Source organism: Antennarius striatus, chromosome 13 (genome assembly GCF_040054535.1).
Source record: "Antennarius striatus isolate MH-2024 chromosome 13, ASM4005453v1, whole genome shotgun sequence".
Lineage (NCBI taxonomy): Eukaryota > Metazoa > Chordata > Actinopteri > Lophiiformes > Antennariidae > Antennarius > Antennarius striatus.
In genome coordinates, this window is record NC_090788.1 from 9973565 (window position 1) to 10000477 (window position 26913).

Below are 26913 nucleotides of genomic sequence, written 5' to 3' on the forward strand. Positions count from 1 at the left end.
ATATACAACGTCCAAATTGCTGTATATCTAATGTGCTATGGATGCTGGATGAAGAAAAAAATATTTATATAGTATATATTAAAAAAATGCAAAACCAAAATATGGAGGGGGAAGAGAATTTGTGTGGGTCAAGATCTAGTATGAGATTCACAGGTATACGTAAATGAAAGTTCTCATCATTAGGCCCCATCATTATATAACTTTGTAGGAAGTACTAACATTGGCTTACCAACAAACAAGCACTTAAATGTTGCCAAATGTTTTGAGGTATTTTAGTGGGTTTGGCTTTGGTGAGTATTCAACTGCACCATCAGTTTAAAAAAAAAAACAGATTTTGAAATTTTACACAAATCCTACAATGGAGTAATACACCACAGAACATAACTCTTGACCTGCTACAAGCTGAGGGTGCTTCCTGTTTCTAAACTGTACCACAGGGGACCTCTTTTGAAATAAACAATGCAAATAATGCAATGTGCTATTACAACATCTACTGAAAGCCATCCAGTGTCAACTTTGCCCTATAGCTGCGACAGCTGCATTTTATCTTGTGCAGTTTCTGAACTTTGGTGACCTTGCACAGTGAGGTTTTAAAAAGCAGGCTTCTGTATTCTGTCATATCAGTAATATTGCTACAAGAAATACGCATGTGCATTTGAGTGGTGGAATACAACTTTCTGCTGAATGCTGAAAGTCTCACCAGTGAAGGCATAAGATTTTCCCCACAGGTCACATATGTTCAATATGGTTTGTGGTTAACAAAGTTTTCTCACAAAAGACAGCATAACCAAGAAAAGCATGTTCACCAGGTGCAATGATAAAGTTCCTGTTTGAATTCTTGGGTAACTTTTTGGGAGCATATGCATCACAAACAAAGCACTGAACATGAGATAACACTGTACGTCTATCAAACAGCACAATGAAATAGGGAGATGGCATCAGGTTATCTATGCAGTCAAATTCAAAAAGATTACAATAAATAGATAAAATGTATACAAAAGTATACAGTTTTACAAAGAAGGTTCCAAAAATGTGTTTTGAATCACCAGATTCAGTTAAAACAAACAAAAGTATAATAATAAAAAGCTGGCAACAGACACTGAAATAGACACAACCCACCAGCCAGGGCTGGAGGCAGACAGGCATTTCTCTGTTATCTCAGCAGTACTGTTGTTTCCTAGATATGTGTGCTTTTCCCCTGGTCTACCTAAACTCAAGGACATTCCAAAAAAGTGTCATAGCATCATGCACAGATTGAGACTAGCAGTCAAACAACCCTGCTTTTCTTTATCTGTGTTTTTCCTCCAATTGTTGCAACTGGGCATGCCGGTTGTTAAGGAGCTTCTGTGTCAAACCATTTTATCCCATCTTAAACTTTCAAGAAATGACTCTAAACGCATCTCTTGCACCCACCAGGTCTGGCTCCACTGCACCATTCTACATTCCTTCTCACATTCGGTCATGTTGTGACAGCACCCAGCTCTGAGGGGGGAGGCAGGGGGCAGTTGTCCTCAAGAACAAACGTTGCTACAATGCTGGTGCTAATAACAGGGCTACTGTACAAAAAAATAACATACAGACACCAGTCTGACGTGTGGGGTAATTATGGTAAGCATACACAAACCTGTTATTAGTTTTGGCTGTCGCAGATAAGGACAAAACCAGTCTAGTCATTTTTTCTAATAATGTGACATTTGTGACAGTACTGGCATGAAGTGTCAACTCAAATATTTGAGAACCCATTAACCATTGAAATGGTTTTAAACGTCTTTTTAACTATTTGTTTAGTATATGTTTCTCTTATTGCACAGAAAGTTTCAAGTGTTGAGTCAGACAATGAAGGTAAAAAAATGTATGAGGGAACAAGACCTCTTCTATGGTGGCAAATGTTTTAAGTCTCACGTCATGCAAAATACCTGCAGAACTTGTCAGCATTGCTACACAGTCAGAGACAAGATAATAGAGTGGGAAAATGCACACTTCAGAATACTAGCCTGACAATCAGTTGTCTTCCAAAGTTAGGGGTTGCAAGATTTGATGAAACTGTCTTACAGTATATTGACAAACCTACAACTCAACAGAGATTATGGTTGGACAGAGTATCATGTGTAGAATACAGTATGTCTAAGGTGGATTCAATCTCTGTCCTTGTTATGGGAGATTCTTTCAAACTCTAAACATTTTTAAAACATGCCAATATTTTGTGAAAAATATTTAAATGTCTTCATAGAAATGAGATTCAAAGCTGCTTAAAATCTCCCCCACTGTTTTTTTTTAGTGCTAACTGTTCATCTAGGATCTGTTTGTGTACAAACTACCAAAATAAGTGATTTCAATCCTTTACGTTGCTTTTTTTTCTTTCGACATTGTTTACTAATGGTAGATTAGAACTAGTGGTTACGGGCTTTATCAGATGTTTAAAACGCATGCTTGGATATGACCAGTCACATTGGAAATGTCTGCAAGTTTTAAGTATAAATCTGGGTCAGGGAACAGAATATCTCTGCCACTACTGATACTTTACTAATGTTGAAGGTATAGGAATTTAGCTTGCTGCCATTTTTATATAACCCCAAATACAAAATTGTTCACTGTTGATAGCAACGATTATCTACAGGTAATCTGAGCAAATATGCCGCCAGACTTAATCCTGTATGTGTGGCTCATAGTGGCTCGGATTGTGTTTGATGATAAAACAGAGAGAAATGCAGAACACAACAATAATAAATGTGCCAAGGATGACGCACATCTATGAAGGAACCTTGCATCTATGCAGTCAACATATTTGAAGTGTTTACTGATTTTAAAAAAAATCATATAATTACATCAAGTTTCATGTACATTCAGGGGTTGATGAGGTGAATCATGCAACGAATTATCAAGTAATAAACCCACTATCAGTAGTGATGGATATCTGTTGCTATATTGTGTAGTTGTAAAGTTGGTTGCCATTTTAGTGAGGTAATTTTCTTATTATCTACTGATTAACTGTGGCAGTTCTACAATCTGAAATGCATTTGTCAAGTTTTGTTATTGTTGCTCACAATATGCAAAGCATGCATTGCCTTCAATACAAATGATATAGAGAGACTACATTCTCAAACGCCTTGCCCTTGTCAAGACACTGCAATGTTTTGTAATTATTTCTTTGCCCCTATAAATAAAGTAGTTCTCAGAGGACATAAAAAAGCAACCATTCTTGACCTAATGTTCCTGGTAAACATTAAATACTCCCGACAATTTAATCCCTTTCATTTCCTGCCCAGGCTATGCCTTTTCACTAGCTGGCTCCCTCTCAGGGTGGGTTAAAATATTCTTGACTCCAACTTTTTACACCATGCCCCTCACCCAGTTTGAGCTTGCACAAGGAGTGTCTGTGGTCACTCTGTCCTCAGAAAGAATGAGTAAACTACTTCCATCAATCTGTCTGCTTTAATCTGCTTTAATGACCTTCTCTTAGACATTCCTACACAGACAAGATTATGGTTTTGTGCCAAAGGGTAAAGAGAAAGCTCATCAGTGGGAGTCTGCTCTGCCCTTGTTTGGTCTCTTTATCACTTAACATTTGCCATGTTTGACATACATTTTGATAAATTTGCATGAAGGCAAAGTAGCACCTCATATCATTCTATTTGACCAATCCAATATACTACATGCAATTAGTTCACATTCTTTGCTGGGTTAATATAAAAAGCATTTAAAAATAATTAGAGCAAGACTTGAAATTACATTTGCATCGATTCAGTGTACAAAAAAATACACAAGGTTAAAAAAAAGCTGGTATTATCTCCCACAACTACAAATCAAAAATATATTTAAACTTAAGAAAGTGCCTGTAAAATGCATACATGTGATGTGAATAAAGTGAATTCTTCCAAGACAGTAACAACTGCTCTAGGAATAATGTCTCAACCATCAAAGTTTGGATATGTTCTGTGATTAAAGAGTACACCAAAGATACTCAATAAAGTAACCTTAAAGTGCAGATAACATGTCTTCCCAACTAGCAGTGAGAATAAATTAAACCAACACAGTGAGCATGTGTTTGGCAAGGTAGGTGTCACCATACTGCTGTTTGCTTTAGAAGAACCAGTCACTCCACACTCAACTTAGGTAAATGGGTCTTGTTGGTTGATCACACCATTACTAGTACTGTATACCAGTCATGGGAAGGCGCCACAGAATACTGGTTTGTATGCTATGGAAGGCTGGGAAATAAAGAGATTTATCTCGAGGTGATATGGGTAATCAGCATCTGTTCAATAACAAGAACTGCTTTTAGAAGGGAGTCAACTAACACTGCCGTGCGTGACACTTTTTCGATCATGTAACCAATGCAAACAATGAGAATAAAATGGCCAAAAGATAAAATTTATTTTGATGAGTTTTCTATTGTATTGCTAAAGCCCAAATTGCCAAATGTTTTTCTCCAACTATATTGTCTGCACAAATCACAAAAATTACTCTAATATGAAGTAACATGAGTGCAAAACTGAAAAAATCTGTAAAAAACATTTGTCCTCCTGAAAAAGGAGAACTGCCCCTGCTTTACTTATGACTTTGAAAGTAAGGCTGTGGTATAACCACTGCCTTGCCACATGTGGCAGTTATTTTTACACATATAAGTTTGACGTCACAAATAAAGAAAGGAAAAGTGTTTTTCCCCCAACTGTACCAAGTTTGTTCATACATTGAATGAACCAACAGAGTAAATAGTTTGAGAAGCCCTTATGAACAATGTCCTCATTGCCTCTCTAAAAGTAGTGAAAGCATTTTGCAAGCCCCTCAGGTCATGTACCTTTGTTGCATTTGCACCTGTTACAAATAAAGGGAAAGATAGGGAAGTGGGAATTGGCCAAGGTTAGTCTCATGGGAAATAAGATGAAGACAGGAGCCTTTTAGACACAACATCTTATACAAATGGGTGTGAAATGTTGACAAGGCAAAAACTGTCCTCAGGCTCCAACCACACCAGATTTATCTATTGAGGAGCAGCTACCAAAAACATTCTCTGGAAAAGCAGGATTGCAGCCAAACTAAGTCGTGCGCTTGTAGAACAGGTCTGCATTCATATCCAGACTATCAAATGGAGGAACACACTTTTGAACATTGTACTGAAATTGTGTCTATTTCTTCTCCAAAAATTGCCAGACAAATGTAAGAAAACTTATAAGAAATGAGCACAGATAAGGGCTGAAATACCATAGAGAAATAATTGTTTTATTGGACCCAGGTGTCATGTCAAATGTTTCACCCAAAAATGAAAACCTATGTTGCCTTTGAGCCTTTTGCTTATATGAGAATGTGACTTTCTGCTCTGAAACCACTGAATTTTGAAAACAGGCTCAATAGTGGAGACTTTTCAAAACACAACAATGACTGAACACAAAAGGTGAAACAGCTGTGCTTCAGGAATAACTGTGGTAGTCTTTTTCATGTGCAGAGACAATAGCAGCAACACAGTGATCTTATTCTCACCTGAGCATGCATTCATTTATTTTCTATAAATACTTGTCCTGTGTATGGGGTGTAGCTGACCATCCTTGGCATACACATTAGAGAATATAAATCATGTTTGTGGATTCATGTGAACGAGTATAGCTTTGGAAATGATGCCTCATGAATGCGTAAGTTTTGAAAAATATCAAGGGTTTTCTTTTCCCCTTGAAAACAGGGTTGTGCAAACGTGTCTTAAAAGCCCCCAATACTGCACTTTGTTGTTACTCTTTCATGCAGCAGAGGGTCAATATTAGTAGAACTGTACAAACAAAGAGGCATTTTGCGAGTGTGTTTCTACATACGGTGAACCCTCACTAAGGTAATGTGATGCCCAGTCACAGCTGGAAGCCACTCGAGACAGAGCTTTAACTCAGAGTATTATAAATATTAAGTTACAATGTTCAATTCATTGTGTCAGTTGACTTGAAACTTGAACAGACATTGCTCTCTCAATATTATTTCAAATGCTTCAATAAAGTATAACAAAAATGCTTCCAACAGAGACATCTGTAGTATTAATTAACTGAGATACATGTTTGGCGAACTCATTCATGTCTGAACTGATTTAAAAAGACCAAAATGTTAAAACTAAATTGAGTGAGGAAAAAAGATAGATGGTAGATATCAATAAGCAAATACCTAATAGTGCAGTGTGAAATTAGTCAATTTATTACAAACATATCTAAGCGGAATACTTCCTTTCAACATCTTTTCAATTCTTATGTTCGCATTCAATCTTCAATTAACAGCTTTTGCTAATACTACCTGTTGTGCCATTATGTAAATTCAAGTCCACAGAAGTTGACTGTGTGGTGAGCCAAGAAAGCCACACTTTGGACTATGACCGTGATTATCTATGTACCGGAATATCAAACCAAACTGACGTTGTTTTTATCAAGATCAGTAACTGGACATATAATGCAACTTGAACTTTCACACCGTATCTCGGGCACTTAACACAGAAATGGCAAAATGAGACTGCATAATTTAAGCTACTGTGATTTGGATTACTAAAAAGACTTTTTTAAAAAGAAACTAGCCGTGTACATCTTGAATCAAAGTCAAAAATTACCAAAGCACAGTGTCTTACATATAGACCTTGTAAAAATGGGTTTAGCAGCTATGTGTTTTAGTCTTCATCATGTAAGAAATGCCATAGTTTGAAGTAAGGCCTATTTTCTCCTAAGAGGTCATGTAAAAGGATATTGCACAGATGGGCAAAAAGAGAAATACACATTTTTCTTTAAAAATACAGTGGCACAAAAATGGAGGCTTTGGCCTGGCTTTTGCGTGCTGCTAAATCCACGTGGCCCAGTGTTTCATTAAACCTGTCTTCCTTGGGTGCAGTTATAGTTACTCAGTTTATCCTTTACAAGTTGGACATCATTTACCACTGAGTCAAATATTATGCCTTCTTATCTTTTGTAAGCGTTCAGTGTTTTCACAAGTATATGAGATCTGAAAAAGTGTCACAAGTATTTCTCCAGGAGTATTTATGTTGATGTTGAATATTCAAATTAGAAGCATGGTTAAAGTCAAGTTTAAGGTTTTGGTTTATCTTTAGAAGAAATTTGGTAACCATGTAATATCAGCACACAAGAAGCTGAAAATGTCAAACTGATGTCAACATATGTACATATACATACAGTATCTGTTTTGTGTACATGCACAAAAAACAATTATATGAATGCTTGCATATCTTCTACTTCATCATTCCACCAGATATCATGGTCCAAAACAAGGAAGGACGAAGCAAAGGAGGGAGGGAGTGACTCCAGGAATGAGCCTCAAGGGCAGTCAAACTGGAAATACAAGTGGGTGTTGCCAAGCTGCGTTTCTTTGACTGAGCATATGCACATGTATATTTACAGAAAATGTTTTTATTAAGAAATCATTCATGCATAGAGATGAGCAACAAAGAACAAAGGAGGAACTGGAATGACACGTCTTTTTTTGTCATCTTATTTCACTCATCAATACGCATTGAGAAACAGTTTCATTTGAATTCATATTGCAATATTCTTGTTGTTGTGAAGTGGTGAAAAAAAACTGACTGCAAAATTTTCTGGACTGAACTCTGACCCCTGAAATGGTTCATCCAGTTAAAGGTTTTCTTGTCAGACAAGCTGAAGAAGAAGTATAGCCAAGTATCCTCAGGCTCTTTGTGTGAGGTTACAGGGCTGAATCTGATAACAAAATACATTTTGTACATTCTTTTCACTACAAGATAGATAAGAATCACAAAAGAGAGACTATGTCAAGAGTGTTGGAGCTGTCAATGTGAAGGCATAGACATTGTTTCATTCAGGCATCACACAGATGTATGTTTTTTTTTTATAAAGACAACTTCTTCAACATCAATAAGAATATTGCTTATATAGGAAGTAAAAAATTGCTGGACCACTTTAGGAATGTCAAACATGTACAGTAAGTAGACAGTCCCTCAAGTAAAGGTTAAGACAGCTCTTCCTACCAGACAGCAACCAGGGTGGGACCGGAAGCTAGCAAAACTATGATCTTCATACACACACACCCCCGAGGGATGTGTCAGTTTCATACACCATATAAGAAGTCAAATAGGTAACAAAGTTTAAAAAAAGGATTCTGCGTCACAGTTTAACTGTTTTACAGCAATTCATCACAAATGTACTGATGCTTGGTAGGTTTGTATACAATTTATAAATGGTAGTTAAGAAAGACTGCTCTGAGAGTTAAAGGATTACTTTCGAACACATCACTTTTCCTTATTAAAAAACCCTTGGCCTTTGTGATCTGTTTTTCGAGACCTTGCAGATCTCACAGGCCATAGCCCGAGACAGAGTCATGCATTGTAATGAGATAAGAACGGACAGGTGGCCCAGTTATCAGGTGCCAGACTGCCTGCCTGGTTTTGAGCTAGGCAAAAGCCTACAATGTATCTACTATTGCTACTTTCAATTCCCTCCTCCTGAAGCTCAGAACAGGTGAAGTATGGAAGGGGCCTCTACTTACACCAAAAAATGCTGAGCTTTTTGGGGAATCTTTAATAACTGTAGGTACCTGCTACAGACCTACCACTAGAATGACAGCTAAATAGATGAATTCCACTTATCACTTCCTGTTTCAATAAACTCTTGTACAGTCTAATCAATGGTTTAACAGTAACGACTACCTCCATGAGTAATACATCAAACAACTTGACACTCCTGCCTGTAACAGCAAGACAAACTGAAATAAAATGGTAACATATGACAATTTATGCTTGATCTAAATCCTTTGGAAAAATGTGTTCAGAAAACTGAATGGAAATAAACTTTCCATCGAATCAGTGTGTCATGATGACTCTTACCTTGCAGTTGTTTAAACCGTCCTTCCAGGATGTTGGAGTATTGTACTTGATTAACAAACGCTGCTGGGGATAAGCAAGGCTGTCTGTCCCTGTGGTCCCACTCCATAGCTATTTTCTGAATCGTACTTGTAAATATTCCTCAGATTGCGAATGAATGGGAGTTTTCGTACATAGCACAGTGGGAGACAAGCTTTCCCACAAAAAATTTATGAAATCCTTTTAGAGGGTTTCTACAAGATAAAAGTTTCAGCTCTCCACAATGTCTTGGTTTATCCTTCTCTTCTTGATTCCTGCAATGCTGTGCTCAGTAATGTAAAACACAAGCTTGAAAATGTGACAGTGTTCATTTCTTCATCTACAATTTGTCCACCTTACCCAATGAAAACACAGTAGTGAGTGCATGAGTGGAGGATTTTTTTCAAGGAATCATTTCAAACTGAGGAACAAAACGTTCTCTTGTTTTACCTCCTCTTGTGCAGAATTTCACCACACATGTGGCCTCTAAGCAAAATTAAAACTTTTGGTTGCACTCCCTTGTTGGTCCAGCAAAAAACAAACAAAAAAGCGCTTGTGATTCCTTTCCTCCAACCTCTAGAAAGGCATTTGCTGAACGGAGTAGAACAGAGCAGGGTGACTGGCTGCAGTCAGAAAGCTGTGTAAACAAAGCCTGCTGCGCCGTCTGAAAATTGTACATTTGCATAAGGTGTGTTTGAGGGAGGAGCACAAAGCGAGAATATGGTGGAGAGATGAACGGATGTAGGAGGTGTCAAAGTGGACTAAACCATTAGAGTGCCCCACACAGTGTAGCTTCAGGGGGATTATTCAACTCCACTTTAATTCCATGGAGCACGGAGGCGTGGCCAGCCATAAAGGTATACCACAAAAGTCTTCTTATCCCACTGGCAGGCTGTGTGGTTCTCTCTACCTCTTTCAAATTCTAAGGCATCATTTAATGCCGTTTACAGGTTTTGCCGTACGATAAGACCTTAAGACAGGAAGGAAGTTACTGTGTCAGTCTTAGCAACAAAAAAAATCTCTTTCCGGCCTGAATAACAGTTTAAATTGCAAAAGTGTGCATCTGTTTTTCAGAAAGATGTCTAGGTGGTGCTGTGGGTGTCGTACAACCTGTCCTAAACATTTATAAAGCTAAATAAACCACATTTCAATCACATTAAGTAAAAATATAGATGCTTTGCACACATTGTTAAGGAATAAAATATGGCTTTTTAAATGTTTAATTGGTTAATTTTGTTTAAATGTCAAATGAAGTGATTGAACACAGTTGAAGAAAATGGAGCTGCTGGCTGATTAAAGTTGCAAGCCAAAAATTTTTTATCATTACTGAATAAGGGACCATAATGTCACAGAAATGGTAAATAAAGCCTTCAAACATATTATTGAGTCTCCAAGGGTACCATTTTGGTGTGCAAGGGGGCTGTGGTTTAAATTAATAGTTAAGGTTTTGTTTTGTTTTTATCTATGCGTCATGATGAGTAGGGAGCATCTGGACAAGTATCATTAGAGGAGCAAATGCCTCGGGCCTTCTACGACTGGGAATTTATGAAGGGGGGCTCAACAAATGAGATCCAATCGGAAACACGCTTACGTCTGTGGAACAGACACAAGGTGATGGACACATGCAGAGAGAAATGAAGAAAGGGTCATTTTTTTATTATCACAGGCACAATTAAACTGATGCAAATGTAATGGCAGCTTTACATGAAGTCATATATATATAAACTGGGCTTGCGCTAGCCGATCGCCACTACACCATAGGCGAAGTAAATTCCAGAGTGGCTACAAGGTTTTTAGTCTGTGAAGCCACAATGGCGTTCTTATTTTCAGGAAAAATCCCTGAGTGATAACATAACAAACTTTTTCTCTCGCTCTCATTCTTATTTCTCTTACTCTTTCAAACACTCGTCGGAGGGGCGCGCTGCGCCGTTGTCTTGTTCACCGAATGTGGCTTTTTGTAGCTTACTCAATTCTTTTGCACTGAGCCACAGTGGCTTAGTCATACTACCTCCTAGTGCAAGCCCAGTATATAATTTAACAGTATCATGTTAACATAGTTTCTTCCATTGACAGCCAATACAATGTTTGGAAATGCTAATAAACACATTTCTATATTCTATAAATGCCAATGAGAGAGAAGCAGAGCTGTGTTGAAAAACCTGCAATGAGCAACGAGAAAGTAATGATAATTAATGGTGGTCTGGTGGGATGAATGAACTCAGAAAAGGAGGAAATGATAGCACATTCTAGGGGAGTGCAAACTGCCAGAGGGAGAAAGGAATGGTATATTGCTTCACATGTATATTTTAACAATCCTAAAGCACAACCCCTGCTAAGGACAGCAGTGCAGAAGAATACACCACACTCCAAAAGTTGCCTGTAAACATATGATTTGAAGGAAATTTCTTAGAGTATGTGCAGTTCATTTCATACAAGTCTTTTGCACCCAGAAGTCCAAACCAGTTTTGTTTTTTTTCAAAATACAATGAACTTTTCCTGACATACCATGATCCTGTTTTGTATCATCTATACAAACAGCCCCTCCCTACACTTGATGACTAATTTCCCAGAATGTTGTCCAGGGCCTCATTAAAAGGAAAACTGTCTTTCTCATATGTAAACGTACCAGTTTTTCTGCTGACAAAGGAGCACCTTTAAATACTGCTGCCAGTTTATTTGCATTCAGGAGGTACTGCTCTCCCAACTTCCTTTCTCCTCTCTGATCTGCATTTACATCCTTGTGAATGTAAAATAAAAGCATTGCCAATTGTATGCTTTCTTCCCTGTTGGCATTAATTTATTCATTGGGTATTATCAATATTGAAAACTTAGCTCCTTTTTTTCAGCATGTGTTACAGTGGGTTTTTTTCTTGGTAATATTAACGCATTAAAAATACAGGCATAACCTGAATATAACATCAGTGCCTTCCAGTTTCAATTCATATCTTTTACAATGACATGGATATGTTGTAATGGATAACATAATGTTAATTAAAGGTATTTTTGTCGCAGTTTCCACAAATACAGTACACGTAACTGTCTGGCCAAGAAGCAGGGCACTAATTTGCACAGTTTGCCTCTCTAGACAAGAGTATATGAGAGTGGTTATTTATGCAAATTACAGTGATCTTAACATGGTAAATAGAAATGTGTGTCTCTGCTGCCTCACACCTGGAGTGAGACAATTCCAACAGACCAGAGGAGTGTACCCAGTCTAAACCAGGAAATGAAGCGATCATATTACAGGAAAAGACAAAGAAAGATTCAATGAAAAACACTATTTTAGAGAGCAGCATGAGCAAGCAGCAGTGTAATGAAGGTCTGACATTTGGAGGTAAAAAGTCAAATGTAGGTGTCCATGAGCTATCCTGGGGGGGATATAGGTGCTGCAACATGTCAAGGAATGTGCACGTCAAGCCATGACTTGTCAAATAATGATGGCATTACAGGAATTCAAATGGCAGAACATCCGCACACATCACCATAATTACATGACAGAACAATATCTTTAAATGCATTACAAACCATCATAGAGAAAACACTTGAAATGTGCTCCACTAGGTCGGAAGACTTAAATTGGCATGTATTTGTAAGTCATTTATCTATCAGACATGTTGACTACTGCAATACTCAAAGCTAATGTGGTGTGTGTGTGTGTGTGTGTGTGTGTGTGTGTGTGTGTGTGTGTGTGTGTGTGTGTGTGTGTGTGTGTGTGTGTGTGTGTGTGTGTGTGTCTTAGTGCCCATCTGTCTGTTGCTCCCCTCTGCTGGGATTTTGAAGACACTGCAACCTGGGTAATGATAGTTTTGATCTTTAGAATATGACAGCAGGAAGGTCAAGTATAGTTGACATCCACACACATCATGTGACATAATCTTCAAGATGACATCACATGTCACCATTCCTGAGGTCAACAGCGTTCCGTCAGCGGTAAGAACAGTAAGACCAAAAGCCTGCCTTAGAAAAAATTGGAATGCTCTGTGGTTACTCTGCGGACAAATGTCAACTTCAGATATCAGGACAAGGTAAAGTAGTGAGACACGTTTGTAACGGCAAGTAGGCTGTAGTGTAATCTAATGTTTCCCCAGAAGTTTCAACTGCATTTGTTTTTCAAACAATTGACAAACGTCCACTTGACACCTACACAGTCATAAGTAGGTGTGATGAAATGCTGTAGAGCAGGAATGTCAAAGTCAAATACCCAGAGGGACAAAAAAACAAATTTGCTTCTAGCCGAGGGCCGTACTGGTTCAATGGTTATTAAAACAATTTGAAATGATTGCACATAGCCTATTAAACCAGCAGTGTATACAGTGCGCACTCGCGGATCAGCGCTCACGACTTAACCTCATTTTTGGTAGGCAGTCACATGACACCGTATACACATTCTATTGGCTCATGGCATTCGGTGCACTCTGTTCTGTGAGTCTCGGACTTACTTGAGACACAAAAGTGCTTTAAACAGTTGATAAGAGTGTGGGGAAAGGTAATACAGACAAAAGGTGGTTTATCAGTATGGGGAGGGTTCATAAACGTTTAAATTACCGTGAATAATAAGATAAATAGTTTGTCGCTCTATCGCAGAATTCACTAATCGCGTGTGGCTCCTGGAATGCATTAACCGTGAGGAACGAGGGCACATTATTAAATGCTTAAATGAATAAAGCAATACATTCTTATGGCTCTGTCAGTAATTTCGAGTGAAAAACATTTTCAACAGGTACACAGACAAAAATGAACTTCTTTCAAAAGAAAAATCACGTCTTTGTGTTTGAGATGTTTGATGGTGCCTTCTTAGATTATATTCTTTCATTACAGCCAAACTTTCTCCACACAGAAGGCGCACAGGTTTGCTTTTTACCTCTGTGAACATGTCTTATGACTCCCACCTTGCTTGAAAACCCCCTGTTCTCAGCGTCCACCTTCCATTTACACATTTGGAGGAGCTGAAAGTTAACTTCCGCTCTGATGGCTGGTGAATAATGAAGCTGAGGCCAGTTTGTTGCAGTGACTCTGTGGGCTATCGTTGCAGTGTTGGTGCGTACAAAAGACCAGCAGGTGGCTGTGGCCTGTGGTCAGGTTCTAATAGTAATTAAATAACATCCAGGGGGCCATAGATAATTCAGTCGCGGGCCGGATCTGGCCCCCGGGCTATGATTTTGACATATGTGCTATAGAGAGAATGCTGACTGAAGATGATCCTGTAAAATTCCCAACTCTGTGCAAAGTGTTCAATAGAGGAACTGTGTAAATATTGACTGAATTTTTTAATCATTCTTACCTCACGGCTTTCTTGACACTTGTCTGAAACTTTTGCAGAATAGTGTTTATTAAATTTTTTATCACACATGTAATATCATCTTTGTAAGCTTATTGTGTTTATATTGCATGCTGCCTAACTAAACTGTGTCCAATTTTCTACTTCTTATATGAACTAAATACCTCTTATCAAGTTATCTATACAAAGTGATTGTTTGGACAGAATTACAAACTTCCACCAAAGATTAGCAATCTTATGACAAAGATTTGAGAACAGCTATCAGTCATCACCACAGAATCATCATCTACGGTCTTCTTCTTTTCCTTTCGGCTTTTCCCTTCAGGGGTCGCCACAGCGAATCAATTTCCTCCATCTAGCCCTGTCCTTTGAATCCTCTTCTCTCACACCAGCTACCTTCATGTCTTCCCTCATTACATCCATAAACCTCCTCTTTGGTCTTCCTCTAGGCCTCCTGCCTGGCAGTTCAAAACTCAACATCCGTCTACCAATATGTTCGCTATCTCTCCTCTGGACATGTCCAAACCATCTCAGTCTGGCCTCTCTCACTTTATCTCCAAAACGTCTAACATGTGCTGTCCCTCTGATGTACTCATTCCTGATCCTATCCTTCCTGGTCACTCCCAGAGAGAACCTCAGCATCTTCATCTCTGCTACCTCCAGCTCTGTCTCCTGTCTTTTCTTCAGTGACACTGTCTCTACAACATCTAAACATCTAAACAACATCACTGGTGCCCCTTTGTAATTACTGCATTTGAAATTGGACGGTATAAAGCCATAATCAAATTGATATTGGCATTTAATACTCAAGTATTAAAGATCAAATACAACACACAACACAATTTCCAATGTAAAGGGTTCCAAGAATTGTCAACTTAAAACAACTTCAAGCCAGACAAACTGAATAGTCATGTAGTGTCTACATTGGAAACCAATTATAATTTAAATTTTGGATGGCTGAATTGTAATGATATTGAAGATTTTCACTTTTTCTCGGCCTAAAGTCTATCCTCAATACCTTGTTCTATCACTGCTCATTGCTCTTCTGTGAATTGCACAAGTTGCCACCTGACTTTGTCCTCCTTTTGGAAGTATTTCTGTCTTGCCCTACAAAATGAGAATTGTGCCTTTTGGGATAGAGGAGAATAAAGTATGTTCCCAAGTCTCCAGCAATAGCTTTGTTCAATATACTGTCAATTTGACACCAGTTGGTTGAATTAAAAAAATAAATTATACGACTCAACAATGAAACAAAACTACAGCTTGGAAGGTTAATCCTAAAAAACATTGCCCATGATCAGTAATGACATAAGTCACAGCTTCTAACTGTCTGACTAACCTTAATCTAACATGGGATTAAATGTAGCTAAAAGTCCTGCTGACCACAGCAGCAGTTTTCAGCAAGGGACATGGACTAATATTTACAAACTCAGAAGCTAATGATAGAAAGTCAAGGCTTGAAAGTGTCTGAAAGTGATATTAGAAGCATTGTCAACCTTTCTCTGTGTCCCAAAATTACTTTAAGTTAAGCTGGGGAACACCAGATAAACTTTTTTGTTGTTCAGAAGCTGCAACATTTGTTGATTGACATATTGCACCCTAACGGGGGGAGAAAAGTGCCGGGTTTGATGTGTGATAGAAGAGTTTCAGCTAAAATGAAAGGAAAGGTGTACAAAACTGTGGTGAGACCAGCGATGTTGTTTGGTCTAGAGACAGTGTCACTGAGGAAAAGACAGGAGACAGAGCTGGAGGTAGCAGAGATGAAGATGCTGAGTTTCTCTCTGGGAGTGACCAGGAAGGATACGATCAGGAATGAGTACATCAGAGGGACAGCACATGTTAGAGGTTTTGGAGATAAAGTCAGAGTGGCCAGACTGAGATGGTTTGGACATGTCCAGAGGAGAGATAGTGAATATATTGGTAGAAGGATGCTGAATTTTGAACTGCCAGGCAGGAGGCCTAGAGGAAGACCAAAGAGGAGGTTTATGGATGTAATGAGGGAGGACATGAAGGTAGTTGGTGTGAGAGAAGAGGATGCAAAGGACTAGGGTTAGATGGAGGCAATTGATTCGCTGTGGCGACCCCTGAGGGGAAAAGCCAAAAGGAAAAGAAGAAGATACTGTACATGTTTCTTTTCCTCTGTAAAATTTGCTTTTGGGAAGTTTAGCTATTCATTGACTCACCCACTTCCTTACATACTTATCTGTAAAGAAGCCACACTATTTTTATGGTTTTCTGCTAATGGTACAGCACAGTCAATCCGGGAGGATAAATTAAATTGTTTGGTTTTTGTGTTTGTGGGGGGGGGGGGTGCTACAGGAAGAAAAAGTCTTCTTTGTCACACAATGAGAAATGTGTTTCAATTGATGACAAAAGAAAATTTTTTGCACACACGACTAATTATTTGTCAACCGTCATAACAGACATACACTGCATGTAGATACATGGTGACACCCTGCATCTTCATATATTTATGGAACTTGAATTATAGTTTACCTGCAAGAGCCTTGATACGTGACCGCTCGAAAAGGCGTGCAGAGCTGTTCTCATTGTCCCAGTCTGTCTCTGCTGCTAGGTCCCAGCGGTTGTTGATGTCATTATACTGCTGCTGGATCTCTAAGCTGTCGAAGTCCGTTGGTGAGATGGTGCTCATGGTGTCTGGCCTGGAGGAAAACACATTAAACCTACAGTTCAGACACAGAGACACATGGCCCTTGAAATGTTTGTAAGCAAAATTTGTTAAACTGTGTGATGGTGTCATCAGCACCTTCTTCTATGCTTCACAGATGATGCACTCAAGTTTTATGTGCCAGAATATCACATGCAAGTAGTAGCTTGGACATTACAACTGCCCAGTGTGTGATGACATAAATACTTCAGATAAGTAAAACATTCATCATTAAGTAGTTAGGTTTGTAACGTTCAGCTGAGCATAACTACTCCTGTGAAACATGGAAACTCCAATAATCTAATTTTTGCCTGTGTGTTGATAGCAGCAACTGCTGTCTGGAGTAATAATAGATTTACATGTCTATGTAAAAAATCTATAAATATAACCCTCCACACAAAAACACACACACACACACACACACACACTAAACCTCAACTTTAGCTATTTGAAAATTTGCTTTTTTTACTTTGTTCAAATCATATTATGTCTATTTTATGTCTGCTGTGCTTGACAACCATTCCACACTAGAAATTAAATTCACAACTTGTCAGATAATTGTTACTATCGCTTATGAGGTGCTTGTAGCATGCACATTTTCATCCTGTTTGCTAATTCCAACTATACCTGTATTAGAACAGCAAAATTCTTGAACAGCAATAATCAATATTTAATTAACATGGAGGTTTAACTCATAGTTCAGCTTTCCACAGGCAGACAGAGAATTTGCTTACACCCATTCAGACACACACATCACGTCCTTAGTATCAGGCACTGATGTCTAAAGGGGGATGTACATGTAGATTAAACCCCCAACTGAGAGGCACATTAAGCGACATGAGCCATTTGTTTAAGACCATTGAACAGATTAATAGACAATGTTGAGCAGTTTGCTAATGTATATATTCTATCTTCATGTCTGGTAGCTTTGTCTGTGGATGTGATGCATGACAGAGGGAGAATGGTGACAAATAAATGCTAGGATGCTGCAGAACATGTTTATGGTTCTGTAATTTGGCGTATTTCATTTCAGTTTTCATTTTGGATATCATACAAGCAAGACACAAAGAGAAAATTGATGCAGTAAAGGTCAAAAAGCCAAACCAGAAAAACTGCAAGTATGTGGAATACTGTATGGTTTTAATTTTTTAAACTACAAAGACGCATTCAACTTTGTTTTAAAACAAGGTTCGTCAATTTGCACACCCTGGCCCAAATTCAGGCCATGAAGATTTTAATACAGCAGGAAAAATAGTTCTGCTGCAGGCTTTGATGAGAATACAACGGAATTCAGGGAAACGTAAACCGTTCAGTCTGTCCATTGGAATTTGGATCTTTTTTCATAGTGGATATCCAAGAGGCCTGTAAACGTGTTCTAGCAACCAAACAAATTAAGGGTGAGATGTTTAAGGGTTTAACATTCTCTGAAATTAACTAAACAGTCAACAATGTTCACGTTTCAATAAACCCCTAAATATCATCAAGTCATTGTTGTGCGAGTAGTGATGTTACGGACAAAGAGCTACAGGGTGAGATTTATTCTCAGCTTAAATAATCAAAATGTCACAGCATCTAGGAAAGAGCCATACATTATCCAGGCTGGGTGGCAATGGAGTCAATCTGTCTGTGGGAGTGGACCAGGGTGGGGTTGGAGAGGGGTGGGGCCAGTGAGGTCTGGCTGTGGCAAATGGAGGGCAATCCTTGTGTTGTTGTGGTTAAAGAGAGGCTCAATGTCTGAGCTAATCGCTCCTCAATGGATCAGACAAACAATCCCCTGACCCACTATGATTCAACACACTGTACTCATTCTTCACACACACAAGTGTAGCACAAACCCACACAGGCAGATCAAGTTTTTACACCCCCATCAACACCAAACCGCTGAAATTCTAAACAGAACACAGTCAATCCACCTACTACCCACATGTAACCATAAAGTGTATCAGCAGTCTACACAAAAAATGGGTCAGCTCAACACCCACCATCATGTTAGACAGATGTGTAGTTGACTCGTTCAAGTCCCGAGAGAAACTAAACAGAACCTGTAAACTGTAACTTCATTCCTCAAAGCTAAAAGGCATGATGGAGCCTTATGAGCACAACTTGTTTTATAAGAAACTTCTGGAAAGATCAAATATCTGTGATGCACCTTTCAACAACACTGCTCATCTCAAAAGAAGACAGGATTTAGGCAGTCAGACAGATGTACCACACAACAGGGGCATAAAAGAGATTCTGTGAAAGGAAATCTCCACAAGGCCTAATCCTCAAACACACAAAAGACACACATTAATGTACTGAACGATTTAGAGTCTGTCACGTATTACTCATCCTTTGAAAAACAACACTTGAGTGTGCTATCAAGACAAACAAAAAACAGCAACCGTAACGTAATGCTTTAATGGAATTAGATTCATAGATAGTGTGTAATCAGTGCTGTTGTGAAACACTATAAAGCTAACAAGCCATGGCCTATGTGGAAGCTAATCTTTCCATACATGACACCACCATTGCTTCTCTAAATTCAAGATAGCAAAGCAGAATATTTACTGAAGTATTTCTGAATAAGAACAGTCCTTCTTTAAAAAAAGAATGAAAGTGGGGCACAGACGAAGCCTCAGGCCAAAGCCCCAGTTTCTGACCAGGCAGACTCACAGCAGACTGTCACTCTGATGAGACCCACGATGAAAGCCGGGCGGAGCCAGCCATGTGACAGACACCACCACCTCTTTCTGTCTCCCTCGCAATCTTTCCATTCATCTTCCCTTCCAGAGATGCTTCCCAGCTGGTTTTGTTCTCAGTGAACCCATTAATTGGAGAAATAGTGCCACAAACAGTCACATGTGGGGAAATAGGCCAGTGAACATTAGCCATCCACGCTACGACTCAGACACAAACGCTTCATATAACACAAAACAAAGAAGGTATCTGGGTTACCATAAAACCCTTACCAAAAGTCAATAGCATACAATATAAATTAAGTTTTAAATTTTTTACAAAAATGTATATATAATGTACTAAAGGAGCTGCCAGCTAAGTGAATGAGACCAAAATCAGATCCGCGATACCTGAAAGTGCCTGCATGGTGGAGAGGCAGAGCCCAGAATGCAATGTACAAAGCGTGGCTCAACTAACTGGCCCCATACAATGCAAGGAGTCAGCAGAGAGTTGAGGATAGCCGTTCAATCCCTTCCTGTTTGTAGAGATGAGGCAGCCAGAGGCCCATCCACTGGCTGCTGATCCCAGCCTGAAAGCCCTGCTGAATAGGACACCAATGGTCCTTTGTTGACCTGTAGCATCACATTCATCAAACACTAAATCAGTCAGCATACTCTCCACACACGGATCGACAATTTACTTTGGGCTTCAGTTCTATATACAACACAATGGCATTTAATTTAATAAATGTTTCATTTAAAAAGGGACAACTTTTGGGACACTATTTTTGACTGCAGGTACCATATAAAAAATTTTAAGTTGAAATAACTGCCCAAGTCATTACAAAATATTACCTCTTTGACAAATTCTGCCACTTATTTTTTAGAATTCAAAGGTAACCTCAAAATTCTGGACATTTACAAATCGTTCTTATGAATCAGGAAATGACAATCTATTGACAATAACTAAGCATTTTCTTTTTATGTCTCAAATACAAACATCCACTGCATTATATTTTAAAATTTTAATGGACAGAGGCTTAAATTGTGTTCCCGTCATGCTTTCCATGGTTTTAATAAGTCCACTGTGAGACAGTGGAGCCCTGACACATCACAGGTCATTATTTTAGCCAAGCTGATTTTTCTTATCTGACAGGTAACAGTCTGGCCTTTCCGAAAGCACAGCTCTGCTCTTTACTCAATTTTTTTTTGTTTCATAACAGCCAGACTGTGAAAAAAGCCAAGCAAAAGTCATGGTGGTTCCAGCTCTGTTTTGTGTAGTAGCGGCCACCTCGACAACAACAAAGTCATGTTCAACACATCAGTGAATGAATTCTTCATGCAGATCAGGCTGATCGATTGTGGGCGAGGAATGATGCCGAGGCATGCTTGATGATTTGACAATTCAAGAAGCTAACCGTACCTCGCGCCAACAAGACAATATCACCATAGACAGAAATATGGACCCAAATCAAGTATGTGACCACATTTTATGGGTGTCAATGTCTTTTGACCTTGAAAGAGTGCTAGAGATCATTAAATGACATTAAGATATTGACCACAAGTTGATGAAATATTTTTTGATTGCAGTTAACAATAGAATTTAATTAGAAATAATGGAATTTACTGATGTGATAGTGTACCACAAATTATGTCAGCATTTTATATGTAGTAAGAGCCACTGAATGAGGTCATGATGACTTATGAGCACCCTTTGATAAAACAAAAAGAGCACTTAGAAGCTGTACATTCTTATCACAGTTTCAGAGCAGTCTCTCCCACAATGATTAGACTGAAATGAGCACAAACAATGAAAAATATAATTCTGATTACAGATATTAACAAACAGTTCTTTGTTTATCAGTACCCATTGCAAATAATCCACAGGCCAAAATCCGAGATGTTAGAACTCTAACTGTAAATGTTAGAGCCTAAAATGAGCAAGCAATAGGATATTTCGAGTTTGATAAAATGACACACAAATTCAACAACTGCTCTAAATTTCTGCATCTGCATGAAAAGTCTGCACCCAAAAAATGCACAGAGCATAAACAATTACCTAATCATTAGCTGTACATGATTATTATTGCTCCTTTTACACTTCATGTGTGTTGCACTGACCTCTATCTAAACCTCTGTCATGTAGATATGTGGAATTTCAACTTTTACTGCTATGCTATAAAGTTATGATATTGTAACTAGTGCTTACAATACTAAAAACTGTAATGCAGTAATGGGTAATGACACTTTCCAGATATGTCTGGTATTTTCAATATTTCTGAATAAATATTAGCAAAATTATTTCATGTTACATAATATTAGGGAGTAAACCAATAAGAATACGAGTATACGCCGCTGTCAGTGAGAATATTGCATTCATTGCATGTTTAAAGAGCATTTTTTATTTGACTTGGGACTACATAAATAAATAAATAAATAAAAGCCATAAAACTGCTATCTATTGAACGCAACAGCCAATTAAGCATCAAAATTTTGTAACAGTTTTAACTCATTTACAGGTGAATTACAGGGACAAAAAACATTATTTTAATTTAAAAAATTAATTGATGGAAATAAAAGTATTTCATGTCCCTAAAAAAAAAAAAAAATTTTTAAATTTAAAAAATATTTTCTGGTCTCCTTGAATGACATACACACACAGAAAACAAAACTTTGGAACATAACACCATACAATTAATAAATGACTCTGCTGACTGCTAGTCTTGAAGGGAAATGATGGCCATCACTGCTCTCTCTGTGTGCAATGTCACTTTCTGGCCTCAGAACAAAGGCCACACGTGCCAAAAGGGCTTTCAGATGGTTTGAATCTGACATTACTGCAAGTGAGAGGCCAAATAAATATGGAAGAAAGCACTTTAACTCAAGATACTTTCCATTGTAATGTAATGTTGAAGTATACAGAGATTGAAATGCTATATGAAAACAGTACATCTGTGAGCACTCCTTGATACATGAGGTGTGTGCAGGGGTACTAATATGGTTCACTGCAGCACAATGACAGCATGAATGGCAGGAACTAAAAAAGAAGGCGTGTTCCAGAGGGATTTTAAGCATCAGCACTATGGGGGGCCCACATTCACAGACCAATTCCATTGTTGAACTCTGTTCATCTGGCCAGCCATCCAGCAGACCAGTTAACAGCCGTATCTCATTCGTCTATCATCACAACCAGGCTGTGTCTCATCAAAAGGGTTGTACAGTCTGTCTGACCACCAATACTTCAACGAGGTACACACAAGGGCTTCTAAGAACAACCACAATAAGTCTACACAGATACAACAATGCAAACATATTTTAGCCAGTGTGAGCACATTTTACCCAGTTAGCTTGGAAAATGGAAATGTTCTTCCAGGACACACTACAAACTTAAATGGATTACAAACCATTTTCTAAAAACAGACAACAAAAAAGGGACATAATATATATGTATATATTCTTCACGTTTATGGAATAATTGTATCTGTGTCACTAGTCCTAAGCAGATCTCAGACGTGCTTGTGTGTGCGAGATGGTGTTGAGCGATATCGTAGCACGCTTCTGCGGTTATATTTCAGCCTGGGCTCCAGAGAGATATTGTTAATTATTAAGTACTGTTTGTAGCCTGAGTCAACCTCACACATAATGCTGCCTGGAGACAAAGGTCCATGAACACCATTTCTACAGAAATGGAAACCCATCCTGTCGCCCTCTGGTGGTGGAAGTCTAAAATCAAACAAACAAAGCCTGGGTACTTACTGTAAACGGGTTAAATATTTAAATGAACGAATCTTCATTACTTTGCATTCTTAAATTACTGAAAATTAAAGCTGACATAGTCACACCACCATACTTAAAGGATAAAATAACAGCTAAAATCCCAGACAATATGAAACTTCATATTAGTGTAAGTTCAGTATACTTCTGTTAAATAACAATGTAAATGAAAAGGATGCACTCAGAATCTGAAGACACAAAGGAAAAGCTAAAACATGCATAGCACTAATTGGTAAAAGTAGTCAATTATACCTAAGATCTACATTGTCATTTCCTTAAGTTAGAAGTGTTCTCATCTCATTATGTCACTTTATTAAATCTATTCTATACATTCATTTTCTGAAGTTGTTCATCTGTGGTGGAATTGTGAGGTGCTGGGTCCAACTCCAAAACACACATGGTCAAAAGGCAGGGTACACCCTGGACATGTTGCAGGTTCATCACAGGGCCAAACAACTCGAACAACAATTTAAACTCACATTCACACTTATGAGCCAATTACAGTCACAGATTCTCCTATATTGCATGGTTTGTGTCTGTGGGACGAATAAAAATGAGCAAAGATGCAGACACAGAAAGAACATGCTAACTTTACACAAAAAAGTCCTATGTCAATAAATGACCATCCTGTAAATGAGAAGCTGTGCATTCACCAAATAGTCCTTTAAAAACACCTAGCCATATATATTTTGGTAGTCTGTTGCTATAGCTAGCAATAATTCTTACTTACAATGTGCATTTGAAAGAATTTGCTGATTCAATACATATCAGATGAAGAGGCTAGAATTTCTAATATTTTGCATCTGAAAATGGAGGGTTTTAGTGTTGCATAGGTACATTTTGTCTTAAATGTACTACCTTTTTCTGTCTCCTGCAATGATGTTGTGTTGACTAACATGGTAGAAGGCAGTTTATACAAAATAAATAGTTGCCATGAATGTTTGAATACAAACTATGAAAAAGGCAGCCACAGACTGCAACATCCCGCGACACACCTGAATTCAAAATTTTACCCTGACCTATTAGCATAGGTCAAAGATCAAAGCTAGTACTCTGACCTACTTTCATAGATCAATACACTAGCTTTGATCAAAGGTCTTACTTACACTGGCCTTCTGCCTCGTCTTTCTATCTTATCCAGTTCCTGAGTGTACAAAAGTTGAAATTTGACCTTGACCTAGTTTTCTCAAGGTCATCATCTCATTTTCATCCCCTTTGCTGCCCGAGTAATGTGTTTTGTTTTTTGAGCTATGCAAGTAGGTCAGGGTAAATCTTTGAATTCCAGGGTGTCACGGGATGTTGCAGTCAGTGACTGCATTGATTCTAGTTCTATCTGCAACTGTTGCGAAGATGGACTAACAAACGGACAGACGAATGGACGAATACATAAACGCTGACAACTACAATACATCACCGCTTTGAAGCGGGATGTAGTTAGATAGAAATTGATAAAGTAATAATTCTCAAAGTCACTGTAACACTTGAATGTATTAATGCTTTCTCAAATCGTTATCAATGTAGATATCTTTAATTATATGAATCGGTCAGACTGTAAGACGGGCTTCTCTTTTCAGCTCTCTTACAGTAATTAAAGCCTGCCTTCCTGATATAGAACTTTAACTATCCTCAATGAAGTGCACAAATGCCTGAAACATAGAACAGCTCATCAGAAGAATTCTCCTTCATTATCGGACAAAACGAGGTGTTGCGTATTTTTTGGTCATATTTTTCAGAGGGCAGATGAAACACGGTTACACGTGGTGGCCAGCTATCGTCAGCTCTTAATATCAACAAAAATGAAAAGGTATTGGCCTTGAACGTGTAAAATGTTTGAAGCAAGCTCAGAATTTATACAACCACTAGTTTTGTCACTGGCCTTTTTATTCATTGATATTTTGCTTGTTACATTTCACACTTTGACCAGATGCACCCCGCTATGATTCACAATCCAGGCCAGGAGCGCAGTATAAATCTCAGTTCCATCATAACACAGACGGCATTGTCCAAAGCCAAAAACTGCAGATTTACAAAATGCCAGCCAGCATCGCACCAAATCTTTTTTTGAAACACTAATAATACCAAAGCTTGCAGCCACACAGCTAAGGTCGGTCGGTAGGTTGAACAGTAGATGTAGAATCAAAAGATCCACAGGCTGCTTGTGTGGACCACGCAGATAAAATGTGGCTGCGTTTGACATCGATTCCAACAAAAGGCAAGAAGGAAGACACACAGATACTTCTCAATAAGAGGTTGCAGTTAAACACACGTTTCAAGCAGGCAAATAACACACCAGAATTTACGCTAACTGTGGGTTAATGTAAACCAACGTATACTTCCTCAAACGGTATTAGCTACGATATATTGACATTATCTGTGTGGGCAGCTAATAGCTGAGGGAAGCTAGCAGCGTTCACCTGGATAGCAGACTCTTTCATTAGCTTTGTTATTAATGGTTAGCCTGCTGCTAGGGGAGGATAAAAATAATAATAAAAAAAAAAGAAAACATCACGCTTACCCTTTGTTTTTGTCTTCAGCTACAGTGGCTGTCGATATTCTTCTCACCGCGTCTCTACGTGGGATATTTCACCAGACATGAACGATGTCTGACCTGACTAGCGACGCGCGCGCGACTGGAGCTAATCCGACCCGTAACGCTCACAGACCTCCAGGTGACACGGATAACGTCTTTCCGTTACATCCGTCGCATCCCCCAAGAGACACAATTCTGCCTCCGCGCTGTAACGGTAGCAGCGCCACACGAAATAAATTAAGCTTTTTATATAGGTTTCTGGGTTTCACCCCAGAATAATCAACAGGGAGGGAATAGAAAGCGATGAGAAGAACCGTTCGGAGGCAGGTATGAGTCGGATATCCGCAGCGGCTGCTTCCCCCCCCCCACGACCGGGCATCCAAGAGACCGTTCGAGTCTCTCTCTCACTCCCGCTGCCCGTATTCCCGTTCAACAGGGGAAAGAATGAAAAAGTCGATGTGTGCGTGGAGCGTGTGGGTAGGAGGTGGTGGAGGTGGTGGAGGTGGTGGTGGTGTGTGGGTGTGTGGGTGTGTGGGTGGGTTCTGCTGACCCACAGTCACACGTGAAACAGTATTCACAACAATAACTCCCCAACACTGAAAGACGAACAGACAATCTGGTGCTGTCCCTGGTGCTAGCACTGAAATCCATCACATTCACGGCAAACGGAATAATATATAGTATATAATTTAATATTAATTTTATATTATATTTAATATAATTTTATATTAAACTAGCGAGAACCCTTGGAAATTCCACGATAAAACAAAACTATCAGACTTCATACCAAACATATGAAAACAAATGTATTGGTATTACAACCCAGTGTAGTCCAAAATCAACGTAGTGACGTAACGACTTTGTATTGGCAAATTCATGGATTGCGCTGGGCGTTGGAATCGTTTTGTGAATGACATTGATTGGAACAAGGTTTGGATGATTCCACATAAATATCTCATCTCCAATAAGGTGAAGGAAGTTTCCTTCAGAATTATTCATAAATACTATCCTGCAAATCACTACATGGTTTAATTCAAAAGGAACATAAATACAGACTGATCTTTCTGTGAGGACTACCCAGAGACTGTTACATCTATTTTGGCATTACCCTTATACAAAAAAAACTTTGGAAGGATTTCAGCGGATTCATTATAGATTATGTTT

The 26913-nt window shown here is 38.6% G+C and overlaps 1 protein-coding gene across 3 annotated transcripts in view; it reads right to left on the bottom strand.

Moving 5' to 3' along the window:
- The window catches only part of sptbn2 (spectrin, beta, non-erythrocytic 2), a 55516-nt gene extending 29603 nt beyond the window's left edge, over positions 1-25913 (bottom strand). Inside the window, exons 1-2 of one of the 3 annotated variants that reach the window (XM_068330675.1) lie at positions 25735-25913; positions 16617-16783 (exon numbers count right to left, since the gene is read on the bottom strand). In XM_068330675.1, the coding sequence (XP_068186776.1) occupies positions 16617-16773 (157 nt within the window). In that variant the 5' untranslated portion in view covers positions 16774-16783; positions 25735-25913. Of the gene's footprint in view, positions 1-8827; positions 9474-16616; positions 16784-25734 lie in introns of those variants that run through there. The other 2 variants (XM_068330673.1, XM_068330674.1) reach the window with 2 other exon arrangements.
- Between the last annotated feature and the right edge of the window lie 1000 nt (positions 25914-26913).